The 22,433-nt window shown below is 28.8% G+C and overlaps 1 protein-coding gene across 1 annotated transcript in view; it reads left to right on the top strand.

Annotated features, from left to right (window-relative positions):
- Positions 1 to 22,433, top strand: part of LOC107454829 (spectrin beta chain) — a 179,768-nt gene that overhangs the window by 69,129 nt on the left and 88,206 nt on the right. The window contains exons 26-36 of the mRNA XM_043050346.2: positions 919 to 996; positions 2,963 to 3,090; positions 6,228 to 6,456; positions 8,937 to 9,076; positions 11,386 to 11,509; positions 12,560 to 12,706; positions 12,791 to 13,057; positions 14,959 to 15,086; positions 17,113 to 17,299; positions 18,353 to 18,550; positions 21,124 to 21,240. Coding sequence (XP_042906280.1) covers positions 919 to 996; positions 2,963 to 3,090; positions 6,228 to 6,456; positions 8,937 to 9,076; positions 11,386 to 11,509; positions 12,560 to 12,706; positions 12,791 to 13,057; positions 14,959 to 15,086; positions 17,113 to 17,299; positions 18,353 to 18,550; positions 21,124 to 21,240 — 1,743 coding nt within the window. The remainder of the gene's footprint in view (positions 1 to 918; positions 997 to 2,962; positions 3,091 to 6,227; positions 6,457 to 8,936; positions 9,077 to 11,385; positions 11,510 to 12,559; positions 12,707 to 12,790; positions 13,058 to 14,958; positions 15,087 to 17,112; positions 17,300 to 18,352; positions 18,551 to 21,123; positions 21,241 to 22,433) is intronic.

Raw genomic sequence — 22,433 nt, forward strand, 5'->3', positions numbered from 1 at the left:
TACTTTTTCCCTAAAAAAGTAACGAAAGTACAAGTAAAAGTACTAAATTTAAAAAGTAACGAAGTACAAGTAAAAGTACGTACTTTTTACTTGTACCGGCGGTACAAGTAACGAAAGTAAAAGTACTGCCATGTATGCTTATTAGTAAATTGTGTCTTGTTAGTCTATTAACTCTTTTCACTATTTATGCTACAAACTTAATTATTTGCAACAAACTCTTAAATTCTTAAAGATGTAAATTTAAAGTAACATTTCAGTTGGTCGTTTAGAATTTAAGTTACTTATTTCTTTGAGTTCATTATAGATTTATACTTTATACATGTCACGTGGATCAAAATCAAAAATTTCGCAATTCAATTTTTTCCCCTATTTCTTCAAAATTCCTTCAATTGACATAAAACTCGCGTGAGCATTAGCCGATAGTAATTTTTCAGGAATTACAAAGAATTAAATACGAAAATTTTTCGCAAAAATATTTACTAGAAGACTCAGTTACGATACAGAAATAAAGTAAGTAAAAGCTAAGTGAATTTCTTCTCTGTTCTGAAATCACAGGTAACATTACATTCGCGTCCAATCAGAAAACACCGAAACACGATCGAAACGGATCAACCAATCAGCTTTTACCAAAGGGAATCGAACCCCAACCGAAGGCGGGGTAGGCGAGTACCCTACCGATCACACCACTAAGTCCTGTTTTAGTTCTGAAATAAATAACAATGCATTGAAATAATTTGTAAGAAAGTCCCATCGAAAAAACCGGTTTTTCCGTAATTTGCTGACGAGTAACTGCTGTATATGCGTTTGAACAAGAGCTTAATTAAATATTTTTTATTTTTTTATGTATCTTAAATGTTTTACATCGAATGTATTCATTGCATGAAATGGCATTTATGAAGTAATTTCTTTTCTTGGTAGTTATCGATAAAAGAAAGAAAACAGAAATTAGAAGAAACAGCTGGATTGCAGATTTTCAAAAATTATGCTTCTGATCTGGTAATTATTTTCAAATAAATTTATTTATTTCAAAATGTAATACTTACCTTTATGTATTTAAGTTTTAATATTTTTAATGCTTTACATCTTTATAAATTAAATTTTATATTTAATACTAAAAATGTTATAAATATTATTTTATTGATGAATTTTATTTATTTGTCTTACTTATTTATTTTTTTGTTTTTGCTAAATTTATGATTTAAACGAAGTATTTAAGAATGTTGATTAGTTTGAATCACAAGAAAATATTTCAGTGCTAAATAAATTAGTGTAGATTAATACTTTAATTTCCATTTAACATTTGTTAATATTATACAATAAACAAATAAACGTAAAACGTATCCCTCTTTTCTTTTAATTTGTCACATTACTATTTCCTTTCATTCATAAACATTTGAAGTAAGAGACATCGAACAACGTAATAAATCTCATTTTCAAATTTCTCGGGAAAGTGTTTGTGAGAATAATAAGGAACAGTTTGGAGTAAAAATATCAACTTTGGAAAAACTATGGTGTTTTACAATATGCTCTAAACCCAGATATGAAGAAAATACCACAATACCTTTATATTATGCTAGAGGTAGGCAAACGTCAGTATTTTACTTGAAATACTACAGTAAAAAGTGACAAAAATAGAAGGGAATGATTATATGAATACTAAGGAACAGTTTGGAGCAAAAATATAAACATAGGAAAAATTGAAAAATTATGGCGCATTACAATATGATCTAAACCCTGATTTAATAAAAAAATTATCTTCAAAGCTTTATATTTTTACAAGGGTCGGCAACATCAGTATTTTACTTTCATGACTGCAGTAAAAAGGGACAAAAGTATAGGAGAGAGTTTATGTGAATACTAAGGAACAGTTTGATGTAAGAATATCACCATTGAAAAATTATGGTGTATTAAAATATGTTCTAAACCCTATTGTAGTAGCTCTAAACCCTATTGTAGTAAATTTCAACCAAAGCTTTATATTTTGTCAGGGGTAGGCAAATGTCAATATTTTACTTTAAATACTACAGTAAAAAGTTACAAAAGTACAGGAGAGTATTTATGTGAATATTAAAGAACAGTTTGATGTAAATATTCACATTTGAAAAAGTTATGGTGCATTAAAGTATGCCTTAAACCCTTTTGCTGATAAATATTTCCTCCAGAGATTTATATTTTATCAGGAGTATGCAGACGACAGTATTTTACTTTAGTTACTACAGTAAAAATTTTTTTTTTGTCCCTCCTTAATTGCTTACATTGTTTTTTAAAATTATATACAGTATATACTTGATTTTCGTCCTCTCATTACTATATTACTTTCGAAATCTCTTATAATATTTCATGATGTATACTTACATTTTTTCGATACGTAATGTTTTTATTTACTTGCTTTTTTTAATCTTTGAAAACTTATGAACTCAGTCATTCTTGTTTTTAAGATAATTTTGATGCAATCTATAATTGAAAAAAAAACGCATTCATTCTTGTTCTTAAGATAATCTTGATGCAATCTATAATTGAAAAAAAAAACGCATTCATTCTTGTTCTTAAGATAATTTTGATGCAATCTATAATTGAAAAAAAAAACGCATTCATTCTTGTTCTCAAGATAATTTTGATGCAATCTATGATTGAAAAAAAATCAAGCAATGGAATTCATACTGAAAGGGAAATCTCTAACTAAAAAATTATGCACTTTTATTTTCTGTTTCTTGGTGTAACATTTTTGCAAACGTTTTATGTTGTTAACTCAGATAACTTAAAATATTTAATTATCTCTGAAGATAATAGATATAGTTCGACTAAAATTGTATTGTTTTCGCTAATATATGAAAATGCAGTATTAAGAAAATAAGCTATGTCAAAATTTTTACTTTTTAGCTTTTTTAGGTTTCTTTTTTATCATGAACCTGTGTTAACATATTGGTTGTTAATTTATTTCTGTTATTAAATTTTTTCAAAGCTTGAATGGTCATACATGATGGTTACAAAATTGAATGTAAGAGAAAAAATTGGTGATCTTGGAGTTGTGGATAATGTAATTAAAGAACACCATGACGTAAAGGATGAAATATCAACTCAAATGCACAGGTGCGTTTTTTTAATTTCAAAATATTTAAATATTGGAAGGTAAAATGAAAATAAAGTCGTCATTCCACTCAATTATTCGTCATGTGTCATTCCAATGTAATAGGTTTAGAAAGTAGTTAATACTTTATATATTTCTGGTAAATAATAAATTTCAAATAGAATTTATCAGAATCTGCAGACTAAACAGCGTTCCACAAAATAACGCTCTGTACGCTCCACAAAAAATCGTTTTGATAACATGTATTTTTATTAGCTGTCATACTTTAAATACTGCATAAAAAAAAACATTTCGAGTTGTTCCAATTTGAACAGCTGCTTAGTTACTTTACAGATTGATAAAGGACGCCACTTAAAATTTTAAATTAAGTTTTTTTTTTAAATGATAATAGTACTAACACAATTGGATATGTTAAAACCTAAGTTTGATTTATTTACTATTATGAATTGCATTGTTTTACTATAAGTTTTTTTTTTACTTATTATTTTTAAGATATTTATCTTCGCATATTTAACTGTAAATTATTTAAAAAAAACTTTTTTAAACAATAAGAAAACTTAAAACAATAAACAAACTTAACTCACAAATTTTAATATTTTAATTTTTTTTAAACTTATGCAAATTTGATCCATGATAAGTATAGAACAAAACTTTAAATATTATGTAAATATCTATTACATAGTTATTAATAATCAGTAATGCGTTATTCGTAATTCTAGAAATTTTAATTCGTAAATTCCATTTAATCCAAAATAAAATTAAAGAAAAAGAATATATATACAATTAATGCTTTAAATGAAAAATTATATATAATTAGAAATATATTCATAACTTCCGTTCTTCATTAGTCATTCTAAAATTTCTAATTCATAAAGTCCACCAGTCCATTATAAAAAATAAACATGTATATTTAATATTTTTTAAAAAAAATATTTCAAGTAATAAGAAATATGTTGACGCAGTAAAGACAACAAAATACAAAGATTCTATAAAAATAGTTTTTATATATTACAATAATAGTTGTAGCAACATTTTTTATAAAAACTGAAGTTTGACCTACAAATAACTTCATAAAAAACAAATAACTTCAACAAATAACCAACAAATAACTTCATAAAAAAATATTTAAAAATTATTTTTATAAAGTGTTTAGTGTCTCTATCTATCAATTTATAAACTAACTACACAGCAAAAGTAAGATTACATTACAAAGTAAGATTACATTAGGAGTACCAAAGATTTGATAACTGACAGCAATATTTGATTCATTCTTCAACTTTAGACCAACTAATGAACAAGAAGTCCCTATTGAAGTGACCACCTGTTGTATACTTATCTTAACTGAAAAACGGAAATTCCATTTCAGCTGGTGAAGCATTTCTCAAAAATAAATATTTCATTTCAGTATCTCTTCTTTAGGCAGGTAGGCGGGGACAAGAACAGCAAATATCTCTTTAACCGGGGAAATTTAACATTAGTTTCATAAAAAATGATGTGGTTCGATTTAATTTTATTCGTATAAGCTGGTTATTCGATTATCAGATATGCAATTGAGTGGAGACGACTGTATAACAATTTATTTTATAAAAATAATTTTAAAAATTATTTTTATAAAATGTGCAGTGTCTCCATCTATCGAATTTTAAAATAACTACACAGCAAAAGTAAGATTAGATTACAAAATAATAGGAAAGTACTAAACATTTTATACTAATATATTATACGTACAAATCAATGTTTTTAAATCGTGTTTAAAGTGGCACTTCTCATAACAAATACGATCCTATAAACATAAAAAATGTAAAATTTTGTGACATCGAAATTTTGACGCGCGGTGAACTATAATACTACTATTCAAATTTTCTTTAACCATACAACGGCGTGTAGTTAAACCCTATTAGAACGAAATTTAGTCCATTTTGAATTTTTCAAATTTGCTGTAACCATATTACGGTACGTAGTTAAATCATATTATTACGAAATTTAATCCTTTTTGAATTTTTCAAAACTGCTGTAACCATATTACGGTACGTAGTTAAACCATATTATTGCGAAATTTAATCCTTTTTTAATTCGATTGACTATGACACAATTTTATCACACTTGATTCCATTTAATACCTTATTTAAGGTGAAGAAAATTTACTTTATGTAATGATTACACGATGAATAAATACGATAATAGAATTCAAATTAGCATCATATTAATGTTTCAACAAAATTAAACAAAGTTAAATTTGCTACTGATAATTTTTAATAGCGCAGAATCCGCGGTATTGTTATTTATATCACTTTAAATTGACTAGTTTTCTTCTCAATTAAAGAAATGATGCGTAGTTAATAAGCAGCAAAAGTTTAAATAACTTAAATTAATAATAAGCAATCAATATCTTTGCTCAAAATTTAAGCAGAAAAAAAGGGATTTAAGGAATTTACTTTGTTTTAAAAGATTCGATAAACAGGTATAAATAATTCACGTGCGTCTCAAGACTAGACGATTTCTCCACTCTTCATATTTTCCCCCTCTGCATACCGTAGTTTTGAAATATCGTGATTATTGAAATATACTTTTTATTTTATTACCGTCGTTGAACAGCCGACCCAATTTTCGGGTTTGCGAGTACTAATGTTCAACTCCGTAGCCATGTAATTTTTAAACCAATCCAGAAGACAAGGGAACTCCTGGTCAAGTATTGGGAGAAATTTGCCTTTGTGGAGGACTTTTTGATAGAACTATCCTGCATTTGCGTTGCATGGTGAGGAAGACCACGAGAGCTTCCCCCGGTTAGCCTGACGGCTAGGAGACTCCAACCAATGATCCGTCTACCACTGAGTATATTTCACGTCAGCACTGTGCTCGGTGCAAGCCATATGCGGAATTCGTATCGACCAGACATAGCCGGGATTCAAACCCTGTCCACCTCATTGAAAGGCGAACGCTCTATCCCCTGAGCTATCGTAGCTCTGTTATTTAAACCATGGTAATGAAGAGGGGAAAAGTGTGGGGAGTGGGGAAATCACGCGAGACTCCAATTATTTTTACAAAAAGTATAATTCATCCTTATACTAGTATTTGCCTCTGAATTTTGAAATATTGATTATCTCACAGCTTTATTTTTATTTATTTATTTACTGTGTAGATTTGAGGAAGCTGAAGAATTAGGTAATACCATTCAAGATCAACATGCTGAAGTGAGACCTCTTTTAGCACAATTGGAAGAATCTAAAGCTACTGTTTCAGATCTTTGGGTTGAAAAAGAAGTTTGGCTACAACAAAAACGAGATTTGCACCTGTTTAATAAAGAAACTGATCACCTGCAAAGACTATGCTCAACCCAAAGTACTCTTCTGATATCAACAGAACAAAGGGTAACATAGATATACAGTCCCTGGTTAAAGGCACTATAAGACTCTATGTAAAATCTTAATTATTAGGTGATACTATACAGCTTTATTGTTTTTGTGCTGCTGAAACCGGTTTGCACTAATTCGTGTATCAATTGATCGTGTATCAATTATCGTTCGTGTATCAATTGATTAACATTGTAATGCAATACGTTAAAAATAAATTCAAATAGGAAGTATATTAAAAATCTCCTTAATAAAAACCCATTACATGTATGTTTAAATATAAAAGTATTGCCTATAAACTCGTGCAAAACATGTAATTATTAAAAAACTACAGCGCGTCTAAAAATTTGGTCTAATTATTATAAAATACTGATATAATAAATATTCTATATTTATATAATACATTGTCTCATTTATCCAGTCGTTGAAATTATATTATATATTGTTTAATTTAACCAATTGATACACGAACGTAAACAGGTGCAAACTGGTTTCAGTAGCTTAAAAACAATAAAGCTGCATATTATCACCTGCTAATTAAGATTTTACATAGAATCTTATAGTGCGTCTAATAATAAGGCCAGATACTGTAGTTTTTCTAATACATAATCAATATTTTAGTGAAATCTTAAATGCGACCCCCTCCCCGACTAACTTGAGTTAGAAAGCCATATATAGTGGCTCCCTCTATTGGAAGTTACTTGAAACTCTACTAATGGTGAAATTAATTTATTTCAATGAAATGAAATAAACCCCAAAATTTGGTTATGAAATAGTTTTAATTCTGTATAAATTCGAATAAACAATATCGTTAGTTTTATCAATTTATATTTTAATCTTATATTTTTTGTCATTATTTTACATACAAATTATTTTAAAGCAAAGGTAAAATAACAATTAATGAAGATTTATTTAATATTAAAATTACTAAAATGCATTCATTCAAAGGCGCAGGTAGAATAATAGAAAAGGGGGTGCAACCCTCTAACAAACTACTAACTCTAACAAGCCCCCCCCCCAAAAAAAAAAAATTATTTAACCCTTTTGAAGGCCGTGGTAAGTATATTTACCACCACGTTTTACCACTTTTAATTTAGGGTTCCATTTTTCAATATCTTCAGCTTTCTTGAAGTGAGTTTGAATAAAATTGGTAACCATTTGTCACTTTTAAAAAACGTATAAAAGTTATAAAATACATGATTCCTTTTTGAAGTTTGTAGCATTTAAGGAATTTATTTTATAAATAAAGAAAAATTAAAGTCAGTAAGTTCCTAATAGGTCATGTTAAATATATTTACCACCAAAAAAATGGCATTTTTATAAACTAAATGAGTTTTTTTTTTTATATCAATTACTATTCTTAAAACAACTTCAATTCCAAAAATACTTTAATTTACCTTTACTAGAAATAAAGGGCCCATTAAAGGGTTAAAATATTCTGTTATTACATATACTTTCATCTGTTAATGTTTTTCAAGATACATTTCTTCATTGCTAACAAGATATTTAAAAAAAAATACGAATTTCTTGTACTAGCAAATTATGCCTCAAGAAACTGTATTGATGGCACTGGCATAGCTACTGACTTTGAAACACAAATAACTACAAACAGTATTTTCGTATACTAGTGTGTTTGTGCACGCTTAACATTGGTATTTATTGTGATGATGAAGTTTTACAGTTGCGAGAAGTCAGTTTGTGTTATACACCTTTCTTAAACTAAATAACTAATCGAAAATATAATATTATTTATATTTCATTAAATGAAATTTAAAAATATAGCTTAGATATCTGCCAAGTCTCTGCATGCTCAGTGTGCATAAGAAAAGAATCAAAGATGACTCAGAATTCATTGAAAAAGTTATAAATAGATTTGGACAGCAAACAAGACGATTACAATTCTTGTTTGATTAAACAATTTTTTAATTGTTATGTATGAATAATTACTTAATTATTTGTTTTTTAATAAAAAAATTTTTAATGAAAAAATTTTATGACAAATTTGTTTTTCTGTATCTCTTTAATTGTTTAGGAAAAAGCCTGGGGGGTGCAAGTGCACCCTCTTGCACCCCGCTGCCGGCGCCCTTGCATTCATTTCCATCTAAAATGCCTTCGTTTGTAATAAAAAATTTAGAGATCTGTTTTTTTTTCAATGTCTGTAAAAATATTTTAATTTTGTATCTTTACAAATTTTGTTTATTATTATGTTTACAAAATATACATCGACATTGCTTTAAGCATACTTAGGTATAATATATGTAAAACTTGCAATTAAGTATTTAATTTTCAAGCCTTGCTGATTAATTATTTTTAAAAAAATTAAACACGCAATATCAAAAAAATAAAATTTAAAAAAAAAATAATAATAATTTTTAACGAACTTTTCGAAAACTACAAAATTTACCCTGCAGATACATTTTATTTCAGTATTATTTAATCATGTACTTATTTAACTTTTATTATTTGATTCTTTTTTACTTCATATTGTATACTTTTAGGATACCTTAAGTGATGCTGAAATTTTACTACGGCATCTTGAAACTCTCGTTGAAACAATGAAAGCTCAAGAATCTCGCTTTAATGCATATGAAAAAATGTCTGATTCACTGATAGATGCCGGACATACAGAAAGTGAATAGTATGGTTAATTTTTTGATGTTTTATCATATTAATTTATCTTTACACACTCAAGTGTGAAGTTTATTTATGTAAAGTGTTTGGAAAATACTACCCTGACTGCATATAAATATTATTAGATTTATTATAATTCTTCTGAAAAAGAATGTCTGTAACTTATGCAGTCATGAATGTGCAATAATGTTACAGTTAATGTTACTTTTTTCAAAGTATCTAGTTTAGTTCTCCGTTGATTACTTTGCATGCTTGTTTTGTTTCCCCATTACATTTCTGAACTTTTTTTTTTAAATATAATTTATTATTAGGCTTGGTAAATGAAAACGATTTTTTTTTATATGCTACTATGATTTAATACGAGATTATGATTTAATGCACAATATTATGATTCAACGTTAAACAAGCGTTTTATAAAGATTTTTTTAGAAATAGTTTTAATGACCATGTAAGAAGCTAAGAAATCTAAAGAAGCAATATATATGAAATGATCATTTATTTTAAGATAGTGCCAAAAAATTTTAAGTGTTTAAAATTAAGTAGAAAACTAATATTTAATAAATATCCTTCGATTTTTTCACAGTAAAACAATATACAGGAAACTATATCGTTTTTATTTAGTTAAATTTTCAAAGCAATCAATATGCCCAATCTTGATGACGATGAAATCTTGATGAGACCATCAAGATTTTTTGATGGTTTATGCCCAATCTTGATGATGATGAAATATGCCCAATCTTGATGAAATATGCCCAATCTTGATGCTGATGAAATCTTAATGAGACCATCAAGATTTTTTGATGGTTCATGTTAGTTTCTTGCTGGCCCAGCACTATTTACAGGTTAACATCATCGGATAATTCCCATCATGTGGTAATGAATTTTGATGGGTCAACAAACCTCCATCATTTCATGATGGAAGATGATTTTTATTATATGATGGTCAACCAACATGCTATGTTAGAAATTCTTTGACCAACAAATTCCACCATCTCATGATGGAAAATGTTGCTTTAGCACTATGATGATCAACCAACAAGTTATGTTTGAAGTTCTTGGGTCAACAACTACCTTCATTTCGTGATGGAAAACGTTGTTTCAGTACAATGATGGACATCAATAGTCAGTTAAATAAATTGAAAATTCATATGACGGGAGCTAAAAAGTCAATAATTTTTTTTATTAAGGGTAAGAAAGGTAGATTAGGAGTGTGTGGGTGTGAGCTGGTAGTGGAAAACACTCTCTTCGTTTGATGCGGTGAGCAGCTAAAATGATCATCGTCTGGTAACGCATCTTATAAAGGTAAGATATAAAGAAGTGAAAGAGGTCCCCCCCCAAACCAAAGCAAAGAGAGTGGATTGACCCAACATAAAGCTGAATCAATTTCAATATCGGGATGTTGGGCAGTCTTAATGGTCCCAACAGAAAGCTCGATGGTTTGTGATGGAAAATTATAATGTGTAGCTTGCAAATATTGTTGAATTTTTTTTGATGGCAGTCTTGATGATCCCAAGGAAAAGCTTGATGGTTCATGATCGAAAATTTTAATGATAACCAGTAATTTATGTTGGATCATGATGTTTTTTTTTTGTTGTTGGCCTATTATAAAAATTCGTCATAGTATGATGAGTATGCTATGTTGGCTTAACATGAAAAAGTAATAATTCCTAACGTGAGATGTTGAGCAGATTTGATGGTCCCATCAAGCTGCATGATGGTTTTTGATGGAAATTCAAAATGGTAACCATCACATTTATGCTGGTCCATCAATGAAAAACCGTCATGAATTTTTGTCTTTGGCATGATATTATTATAAAATTGTACGTATTCTAGTGCAATGATTAAAAATTTTCTAAATTACCAGTAAAAATAAACGATATCTCGACTTGAATAACCTTTGGCTTAATAATCGCATTCTCTAATATAAAAGACTAACATTCAAGAATTGAGGGAAGCTCTTAGGGAATTAAGTTACGATCTTAGATGAAAACCTACTGTATACCTATTCCTATTCGTAAGTACCTATTCGGAATAAAGACAACTTTTTTTTACTTTTATTTAAGGATATTTAATTTAATTTATTTTTTAAAGAAGCTAATTTATAAGTATATGGATGCAAGATACCTAACATATGAATGCCAGAGTCTAATCTATGAATATACAAGCCATTCATGTATTAGCTAATATCTTGATTCATGGCTTGAAAGGATGTAACCAACAAAAGTTTGCCATATTAATGTACGAGATTTTAATGATTTAAAAACATGGATTATTTGAATATGTGCTTAGATAATGATACAGTTAAATCTATTTCAGCATAAAAATCAAGAAAGATCAAACTGTGGAACAAAGAGAAAAAGTGAAACAGCTGGCTGAAAACAGGAAAAATATCCTTTTAGATATTTTTGAATTTCAAGAATTTAAAGCTGATGCTTTTGAGGTAAAAGAGTATTCGTTTTTTTAGCACATTTTGTTCCCATTGATTGAAATAATGCCAGGCGTTACGTTTTAATATTCTTCCATTATCGTTCTCAAACATAATATTTAAGTCGTTTTCCTTTTTTTTTTGCTAGTCTTATATTAACCTTACAATATTTATGAAAGATTCTGATTTAAAAAAAAAAAAATTAGCTAACCTTTCATTTAGTAACTTTTTCATTGGTGGTTAAGTAATCACTTTAGTTGAGATAATTGACTCAACTTTCTGTCGATCAATAATTCTGACAATGTAATGATATTGTCATTAATAATTCATCAGTGTCCACGCCCTGAAAAATTCTGAATAAAATTACCGTATTATTGGCACCGTAGGGTGCATTATCCGTAAAATATGTATTTAATGAGAGTTATTTAGTAATTTTACGATAATTACTGTGAAAATTAAGATGTATCAGATTTTTTGTTCCGTAACATGTTACGGTAAAAATAGATTTTACAGTAAAAATATTTTACCGCAATTTGATTCGGAATTTTTTGCAACGCACTTTACGAGAATCTCAAACTAAAATCTCTCATAGTGCTTCTTTTAAACACCACTTTTTTTTAAAAAAAAATATTCCTATTCCTCAATTTCGAATTCGTTTTCGAATTGTATTTTATAAATTAGTTAGGTAAAAAATACCTGAAAATTGTTGAATTTGGAATAAATATCACAAAACATTTCGTGACTGGTAAAAACGCTGCATTAAGCTTTCTTCATTTATTCGATCTTTACTTTTTATTTTTTACCAAATTGAGATTTTTACTACTTTATAACATTTTAAAAACTAAATAATTATAAACACTAAAATTATTCGTAATTTTTCACTTGTTAGAAAATTATAAATTTACTTTTTGAGAAAGAAATGCTTCTTAAAACAATCAATAGCTCAGTTGCATTCTAGAAATTAATCTAAAATCTATGCTTAAAACTATTTAATTAAAATTTAGTAAACAAATGGAAGTGGTTTTGAAAACCAATTGTGATATTTAAACTTTCCTTCATTTTCAGATGAATACTTGGATTTTGGAGAAAACAAAACTTGCCAAAGATTTGACAATTGATATTTCTGTGAACCTTCCTTATAAAATGAAAAGACAACAAACATTTGAAGCAGAAATTTCAGCAAATCGTGATAGATTAACAAACACTCTATTGGTAATATGTAGTTTTTATTATTGACAAATATTTAAAAAAATAAAAATAGTTTTTGAAATTTAAAAAAATTATTTCTTGTTTCAGAGAGGAGAAACCCTAGTTAAAGACAACACGAATGTCAATCAAAATGAAGTTGCATCAATACTTGAAGAGCTTGGGAATTCCTGGAATGAACTTATAGACCTTGTGGAATTAAATCAATCTACACTTCAAAAAGCTCTTGCTTTGAGAGATTTTAGCAATTCTGTCGAGCAAATTCTAAAAAAATTAAATGAACTCATAAAAGCAGTTTCTTCTACTAATTATGGAAAAGATTTGCGAAGCGTAAAAAGTTTAATTAAAGATCTAGAGGTATGTTAACTTGAGAATGGTGTTTCAAATATTTGAAAAATGTATGTGATTTACTTATTTTTTATGGTGTATAATTATACTTAGCAAACACTAGGAAATTTTAGTAGTTATAGGCATAACTTATAAACATTGTAGAATTAAACCAATTTACACTTCAAAAAGCTCTTGCTTTGAAAGATTTTAGCAATTCTGTCGAGCAAATTCTAAAAAAATTAAATGAACTCATAAAAGCAGTTTCTTCTACTAATTATGGAAAAGATTTGCGAAGCGTAAAAAGTTTAATTAAAGATCTAGAGGTATGTTAACTTGATAATGGTGTTTCAAATATTTAAAAAAGTGTGTATCATTTACTTATTTTTAATGGCGTATAATCATACTTTCCACCAGGAATTTCAGTAGTTATAGCAGTAACTTATAGACATTGTAGAAGTAAATCAATCTACACTTCTAGAAGCTCTTGCTTTGAAAGATTTTGGCAATTTCGGCGAGTAAGCTGCAAAAAAAATTAAAGGAACTCACAAAAACAGTTTTTTCAACTAATTATGGAAAAGATTTGAGAAGCGTAAAAAGTTCAATTAAAGATCTAGAAGTAGGTTAACTTGGAAATGGGTATTTCAAAGAGTTGAAAAGTGTATATCATTTACCCATTTTTTATGACATATAATCATACTTTGCAACTACTACGCAATTTTAGTAGTTATGGACATCACTTAAGGACATTGTAAAAGTAAATCAATCTACACTTCTAGAAACTCTCGCTTTGAGAGACTTTATCGATTCCATCGTGTAATCTCTAATAAAAATAAATGAACTCACAAAAACTGATTCTTCAACTAATTATGCAAAAGATTTGTGTAGAAAATTCAAATAAAGATCTTGCGGTAAGTTAACTGGAGAAAGAGTGCTTCAAACATTAGAAAGAATGGATATCATTTGATTATTTTTTATAACGTACAATCGTATCTTCAAACTACTACGGAATTGTAACAGTTATAGGCATAAATTATAAACATTGCATAATTAAATCAATCTACACTTCTAGAAGCTCTTGCTTCGAGAGGATGTATCAATTCCGTTGGGTAAGTTCTCAAAAATTTAATTAACTTCCCAAAACAGTTTCTTCAACTAATTATGGAAAAAAATCTTCGAAGCATAATAAGTTTGATTAACACGTTCACGCCGGGAAAAGTGAAATACTGGTACGGGAAAAGAGAAAATACTGGTAGAAGAACTATTTCAATATTAGATAATATTCGGGAGGAGTTAATCTATTCTCAACAATAACAATTCACTGTAAGGAAATTTATCACGACGAAGAAGCAATTCAATATAAAAACTGCATCCGTTAAAAACAATTGGTAGTTATGGATTTTTATTATTCCCGGAAAAAAACTAAAAATTGAAATTTATTGTTACCAGTTTTTACTCCGGTGCGTTGCCAAGATGAGACAATCTAGCGTGACCCACTGGTGGGTCACCCCGGCGTGAACGTGTTAAAGATCTGGAGGCAAGTGATCTTGAGAAAGAGTGCTTCAAAAATTTGAAAGAGTGTATATCATTTGCTTATTTTTTATAACGCACAATCGTTTCTTCAAACTACTACGGAATTGTAACAGTTATAGGCATAAATTATAGACATTGTATAATTAAATCAATCTACACTTCTAGAAGCTTTTGATTCGATTTGGATTCCGTTGGGTAAGTATTAAAAAATTAAATGAACTCCCAAAAACAGTTTCTTCAACTGTTTTATTGTTTTAAGTGGTGTATTATTTAATTTTCATGTTTCGTTTAATATATTAATGCATTACTTCATGTTTTTAGGTGTTGCTTTATGATCTATCATAAAAGAACACAATTTAATTAGATGAATAATTTTATTTACTTTATTAATATTTTAGACTGTAGAAAACGAAAAAAGCTCATTACTGCCAAAGATATCACTGTTGGTTGGGCAAGGAAATCAACTAATTGAAGCTAATTGCGAAGAAGAGGCTATACAAAAACTTCTCACAAAAATGACCAATAAGTAAGAACAATGATAATTTTATTAATGATGTATTACAAACATTTAATTTATAGTTTCAAAGTTATTTAGTTGGCATCTAAGTTCCCGCTTTTTTGAAAATTGCTTTAAAGCTTAAAGTGTAACATTCTCTTTTTTTTTGTTAGTTATGTCATTTCTAGCAAATTATCGTGCGAAAGTTGATTAACAACCAAAGAACAATTTTAAATCAAAGTTTATGTTTGTAAACTTTGCATATCAAACAGGAGTGGTTCTTTTAGCTATGAGACACTCTACATAAATAGCACAAATGTCATGAACAGCTATTGCTGTCTGAAACCTTGATTAAAAGCAAAATCAAGTAGTTCTCGAAAATCGTTTTTTCTTCTGTTCATTTTCTACAACTTGACATTCCATTTTACTGATACAGAGATTCGGTAAAACAAAGCACCCTCTTTCGAATAATATATTATGCCAAAAGCATTTAATGAGATGTAGAATGTTAAAAAATAAATAAATAAAAAACGGCGGGGATTAATTTGCCAACCCAATAAATGTGAACTCTATATAATGTTTTAGAAAACACGGAGAACCAAGACGTTGGTATGTAAATCTGCATTAAAGGGGATTTACGAGTTATCATATTTGATTTATAACCTGGGTATTATCATATTTAGTTTGTGATCTGGATAATGCATTATAAATAATCTTAAAAGACAAGAATGTTAAAAAATAAATTTAAAAAACGGCGGGGATTAATTTTCCTACCCAATATGTGTGACTTCTATAAAATGGTTTAGGGAACACAAAGAGCCCAGACGTGGGTATATAAATACAACACTGTTACAAAGGGGATTTACCAGTTATCATATTTTATTTATGATCTAGATAGGGCATTATCAACAATATTAAAAATAAGAATGTTAATAAATAAATAAACGGCGGGAATTAATTTGTCAACCCAATAAATGTGAACTCTATAAAATGTTTTAAAAAACACGGAGAACCAAGACGTTGGTATGTATATGTAAATCTGCTTTAAAGGGGATTTACGAGTTATCATATTTAATTTATTACTTGGGTAATGCATTATTATCAACTAGAAAAACGTGTATTGTTTAACTTCATTGACCTTGATCTCGTGAAATGAAAAATTAAATCGTAATAAAATGATAGTAATAACGAGAAAATTATTTAATTTCTTTACTAAAGCTGTTTTTAATTACAGTTTTGCTATTTTTATCGTTTAAAGAATTTTCGATCGCGACATATGTTGATGACACATTTTCACAAAGCAGTCATTTCCTGCCAATATTATCAACAATGGAGTAAACCACTGTTGATGCTTCCAGCGATCAACTTGAAGTTTATTGACACAGTCTAATAATTTGAATTTTCGTGATGAGTGAAGACAAGTTTTTTATTTGACCATATGTTTAGTCATGATTGCTTCGAAATAATTAATTCAACATACACCAATAGATAAACAATGATTTACACGATTTTTGTTCACTCCAAAGCATAACTTTTTATTCTAGGATATGGAGGTTTGAATCCATGTTGACATAACTTTCTCATATTGAAATGTCTATTAAAGTTGACATGTTTAATCTATTTTGTTTCATTTGTTCATTACTGATGAGCAACTGATTGATTTTAACTTAATGGCTATCAATGCTCAGATTGGTAGACTTTCAATTTGCAACACAATCCAGAGAACAAGGAAACTCTGGGATCAACAATTTTTCGTGAAGGACTCATTGACTGAAACTAGTTTACAATGCGTTACAAGGATAAGAAAACAATGAAATTCTCTATTAGGCGAAACTATGCTGGAAGGGGACTTGATCCCACTATCCATGGTCGTTGCGAACTGAATGCTGTATGCAAAATGAACCAGTCATCGTTGGGTTCAAACCGGCATCTTCTTATTGGAAAAGGAACACTTCATCCCTGAAGCCGTTTCGAATCTGATGTCATCCTTTGAATTTAAATAGGTTTAAGGATATTTTAAAATAAGAGATGAATCTTAAATTTTATTTCATTTTAGATCAGATGAATTAGAAAAGCCTTTGGCTGAAAGAAGACAGAAACTTGAAACTTGTTTGAAATTTTATCAATTCAAATCAGATGTTGAGAGAGAACAAACGTGGATTTCAGAGCAAATGGTATTACTTTCAACAGTCCCGGTTATTCGCAATTTGTTGGATGCTCAAAAATTCCAAAAGAAAATTGGAGTAAGTACAAAATGCACTTACATAGTTTTTATAAGCTATTCTGTAAATTATTTATTAAGTTCTTAAAGCTAACACATAAACAATAAGTTTCTAAAACTTCTTAAAAATAAACTGATGTTTAAAAATATAAGGCAGACTTGGTCCATGTTTGTGAAATATTAAACCCTTTTCATAAATTAAAAAATTATGTAATGTTTACGTTAGAGTCAGTTTGATGTTCAGTGGGGAACATTAAATCTAATATATCTAAATGCAAATGAAATTTACGATATAGTGATATATTTAAGAAAAGCAACCACTTTCGGTACTTAATACATGCTCTGACCAGTAACAAAATTATGTACACTAAATGTGCTATGAAATTAGCAGAAATATGTACCCAAAAATGCATACGACTTTTTTTTACCGAATGTGCTTGTATAATTATCATTTGAAATTAATCAAATCGAATACCAAAAACAAAACTTACGCACTGATATTTAAACAATTACACCTTTGTCTAACGTTGAATGCAAAAAAAAAAAAGAAAAAAAAAGAATTCCGTACAGTTTCGTATTTATTGTTTTTCAACCTTATTAGTTGTAAACGGTTTCAAAATCGTAAAGTTAAAAAATGTTCCTAACCATAAATTTTTGGGTTAATAGGATAAACAGACTATTGCCGGTTAATTTACCATGATTTTAGAATGAAAATTCTGAGAGTTTGATCGAAGCTCATGAAACATAACATGTTTAAGTTCATGAACGCAAATACTCTCCTTCTTTTCAGACAAAGATTTTAATAACATTTTTAAGGTACCAGATATGAACAACTTATTCGTTACTATAACATTAAATTTACTAAATCTTGAACTAGCGATCGAAAATCATAAAACTTTCATTGACAAATCAACGAGAAAAAGTTAGAATGAAAATCATAACATTGCAATTGTTGCTCATATTACTGAATATGCTTAAGTTCATGAATGTGTCTTCTTTTAGACAAAGATTTTAATAACTTTTTAAGACACCAGATATGAACAAGTAATTAGTTATTATAACATTCAATTTACAGAATCTTGAACTAGCAATTGAAAACCATAAAGCTGTCATTGAAAATCTTCAAGAAAAAGTTCTTCTACTTGTCACTGAAGATGAATGTCCTGTAGACGTTACTCAACCATCAATTTTGATGAAAGAACAATGGACTCAACTGTTAAAAGAGTTTAACACTCAGAAAGAAAAAGCAAACATTAGTTATAAAGCACAATCAGTAAGTATTGAGTAGTTACCTGATATATTTTCTTATAAGAAAATAATAACTTTAATAAAATATACTTTTTCTATATTTTCCTAGTAATGTCTGATTTTAAGTTAATATTTATAAAAGCAAAATGATAAAAAAGGAATTTAAAATTTTGCTTCATATGGTAAATTATAATGACATGATTCATTTATTTTGTAAATTTTAGTCACAATAGTTGTTATATTATTTTTCTTCTTCCTTCCTTACGGTTTTAACCATTTTTTATTGATCATTTTATTACTGTAATACTATACATCGCACTACTCTTATGGTAATACTATATATCGTATACGTAATAATCTTTCCGAATATGATGTTGAAGAATCTAAAGCATTTGCGTAAAGGAGCACTTTTTAATAGGTTAACACCGAAACGAGCGTTATTATTGTAATACTATACATCGTTCTACTATAATTGTAATACATCGTATAAGTAAAAATATTTCTTTACATGATGTTGAAGAATTCAAAACAATTGTGTAAAGGAACACTTTTTTCCAGGTTAACACCGAAACAAGCTTTCACATACGATTTAAAGAATGTAATTAAATCTAAACTCTTTTTTTATTTCATTTTAAAACCGTCACGACAGCCGACCCAGCTTTGGGTTTACGACTACGGATGTTCTACTCCATAGCCTTTCAGTTTCGAACCCAATCCAGAAGACAAGGTAACTCATGGATAAAATATTGGAAGAAATTTGCCTTCGAGGAGGACTTTTTGAGGGAACCAATCCACATTCAAGTTACATGGAGAATTAAACCAAGAAAACTTCTCACGGTTAGCTTGACGGCAAAGGAACTCTACATTGATTACACTAAATGATTATTATGATTACACTACTAAGTGATTTTTATTCAAATCTGCCTAATTTGAATAAAATCATTTTATACAATCCAGGAGACAAGGGAACTCCTGGATCAAATATTGGAAGAAATTTGCCTTCGTGGAAGACTTTTTGACATTTGTGTTGTTAGAAGTGAAAATAAGCAGTGGGAACTAACCCACATTTGCGCTACATGGAGAATTAAACCACTAAAACTTCTCACGGTTAGCTTGACGGCAAAGGAACTCTATCCACTGATGATATTTTACGTCAGCGCTGTAGTCGGTGCGAGACGGGTGCGAAATTTGAATCAACCACCCATCGTTGGGACTCGAACCCGGGCCACCTCATTGGTAGGCAAGCGCTCTAGCCCCTGAGCCACCACGGTCCAATCAAAACAGCTAAAACTGAACAAGCTTACACCAAACTACCATGCTTTCTCACCATATGAGAATTATTTTCACTTCTAACAACACAAATGTTGGCACTCTAGTAGTTTGCTTGCAATCCAGAATAAATTAGTGAGAGTTTGTTGCTGATCAACGCTGATTTTAATCACATGAACCAAATTTAATTTCTGAGAACTGTATTAAATAATTTTGTAATGTATAATTTCTATCCGCTTCTGTTCTGTTAATCCTACTTCAAATTCACTTTAATATCCTCGCTGTGCTACGCGTATGTTTGATTTACAAACTAATTTTATTTCAAGAAATTGGTACAAATATGCATTCTTAATTAATAATTTTTTACTGTATAATGGAACTAACTTTACTGACTCCTATGTGTATTATATTTTACTGTAATTATAAATTTTAGTTGCTAAATAACAAAAATGGTGGCAGTTCCTTTACAACAAATAGTGTACAGTGCGGAAAAAAGTAGACCACTCTGAATAATTTTTGATCTAATAATCGGGCCTTCACGTTCTAATACTCAATCTCAATGATTGGATTGGGGTTACCTAAAATATGCCAAATAACTAGTGCAGAAGATATTTTAAGTGACGAAATCAGCCACAAAAACATACTTTCTCTAAATAAACATACCTTTTTTTTTGACGGATTAAGATTTCTGAAACCCATAATAAAGGGGGTATAGCAATTTGGGAAATCTGGCAAATATAGTCCCCATAGTTTGGTCAGGAGAGCGTTCCGAAGTTTGAAACCGCTAATGTTAATTTTATTTTCTGCGTATTTCGCCATATCTCAGGAACTTTTTAAGTGAATTGAAAATTTTTTGCACACAATTATAAAATTTGTTTATCCGAAGATAATTACAGACAAATAGTAACTTTTAGTATATTTTTATAATTTTTTATTATTTTATATAATAATGGTCGAAAAAATATCGAATTGTAAGGTATACAAATTATGTATCATTCTGCAGAATATGATTTTACAAGGCAAAATGTATAATGCAAAATCGGTCGAATAGTTCCTGAGAAATCGAATTTTAAATATCTGACCTTTTGAACTATGAATTATTTCTATAAGCTATGAATTATTTTTATGAACTATGAATTGAATTTTGAATTATTTCTATGAACCATGAATTGAATTTTGAATTATTTCTATGAACTATGAATTGAATTTTGAATTATGCTAACTCAGTATAAACTTCATTTATATCCAATAAAGATGAATCAACGAAACATCTTAAAATATAATATAATAAAACAATAAAGGTGGAATGTTATGTTATTCTATTTGTAGTTTTACAGTGAAGCAGCAGATATCGATGCTTGGATTGCTGAGAAGTTAGAAATTCTTACAAACGCTGATTATGGAAAAGATGAAGATGCTGTCATAAAGCTTTTAACAAAACATAAGGTAAAGAAGAGAATTTATGTTTTCTTAACGAACTGTGTGTAACAAATATAACAAAAAATTAAAAAAGAGCGATAATTTCAGGTAATTCCAATTTGCAATAATAATGGCTTTATTGTTTACTTTTACTGTTCGCTGATTATGTATGACTTAATTTTTTATTAGTATTTTGCAAACTTAATAATGAAATACCGGCACTGTTTAATAGAAATTTATTTTGAATTTTTACTCTTTGGAAAGATATATTCATAACTAATTAGTACGAAATACGAAAATTTATAACTTTGTTGACATCAAAGTGCAGACAGAAAAAAAAATTCTGTTAAAATTACTGTACTAGATGGTAAGGATCTTAACTAAGGATATGGTACTATATGGTTCTGGTATTAAAATCCGAAATATACGGTATTTAAACCATTCATTTGGTATGCCACGCTCAAAGGTATTAAGATGAAACTTATAAATTTTACCATATTCACCGAGTTTTATGACATATTAAAAAATGATATTCAATTCTTAATTTTACCGAAATCATTACCAAAACATTCCGTTAAAAATTATCCAGATTTTTGGTACTCCTATAGAGTCAGTAACAAGGTTAAATGTACCATATTGCGGATGTTTTGATCATACTTTTTTTCAGTGTAATGTTCGTAAATTGGATGAAATGTTTATAAATCAATACCATATAATCAATACCATATTGCGGATGTTTTGATCATACTTTTTTTCAGTGTAATGTTCGTAAATTGGACGAAATGTTTATAAATCAAGGGCTGCAGAGGCAGCATATGTTGCATATTTTTAAAAATTTATTTAAAAACGAGTATCAGCATACATTCAAAGTTACTCTTAAATACGCCAGTATCCAATGAGCGAACGAAACGAGTTTGAATTGCGAAGCAATCCGAAGGGAGCTGTGAAAGCTGTTCCGGCGTAAGGTGAGTGCAGCAAGCAGGGTCCCTAGTTTTAAATATTACAATATGTATAAAACTATTTTGAAATTTCTTATAAAACAGCGTTCTTAAGTAACATTTTCTATTAAATTTCCTGTACTTATAATTCCAAGTATAAAATTTAATCTATTCAGTAGACTTACAAATAGTATTTTCAGTAGTTTTAGCAGACTTACAAACAGGTTTGCTAATTACTACACTTTTTGACTCTTACAAAAAGCGTAGGAAGTTGGCAGCCCT

This window comes from Parasteatoda tepidariorum, chromosome X2 (genome assembly GCF_043381705.1).
Source record: "Parasteatoda tepidariorum isolate YZ-2023 chromosome X2, CAS_Ptep_4.0, whole genome shotgun sequence".
Lineage (NCBI taxonomy): Eukaryota > Metazoa > Arthropoda > Arachnida > Araneae > Theridiidae > Parasteatoda > Parasteatoda tepidariorum.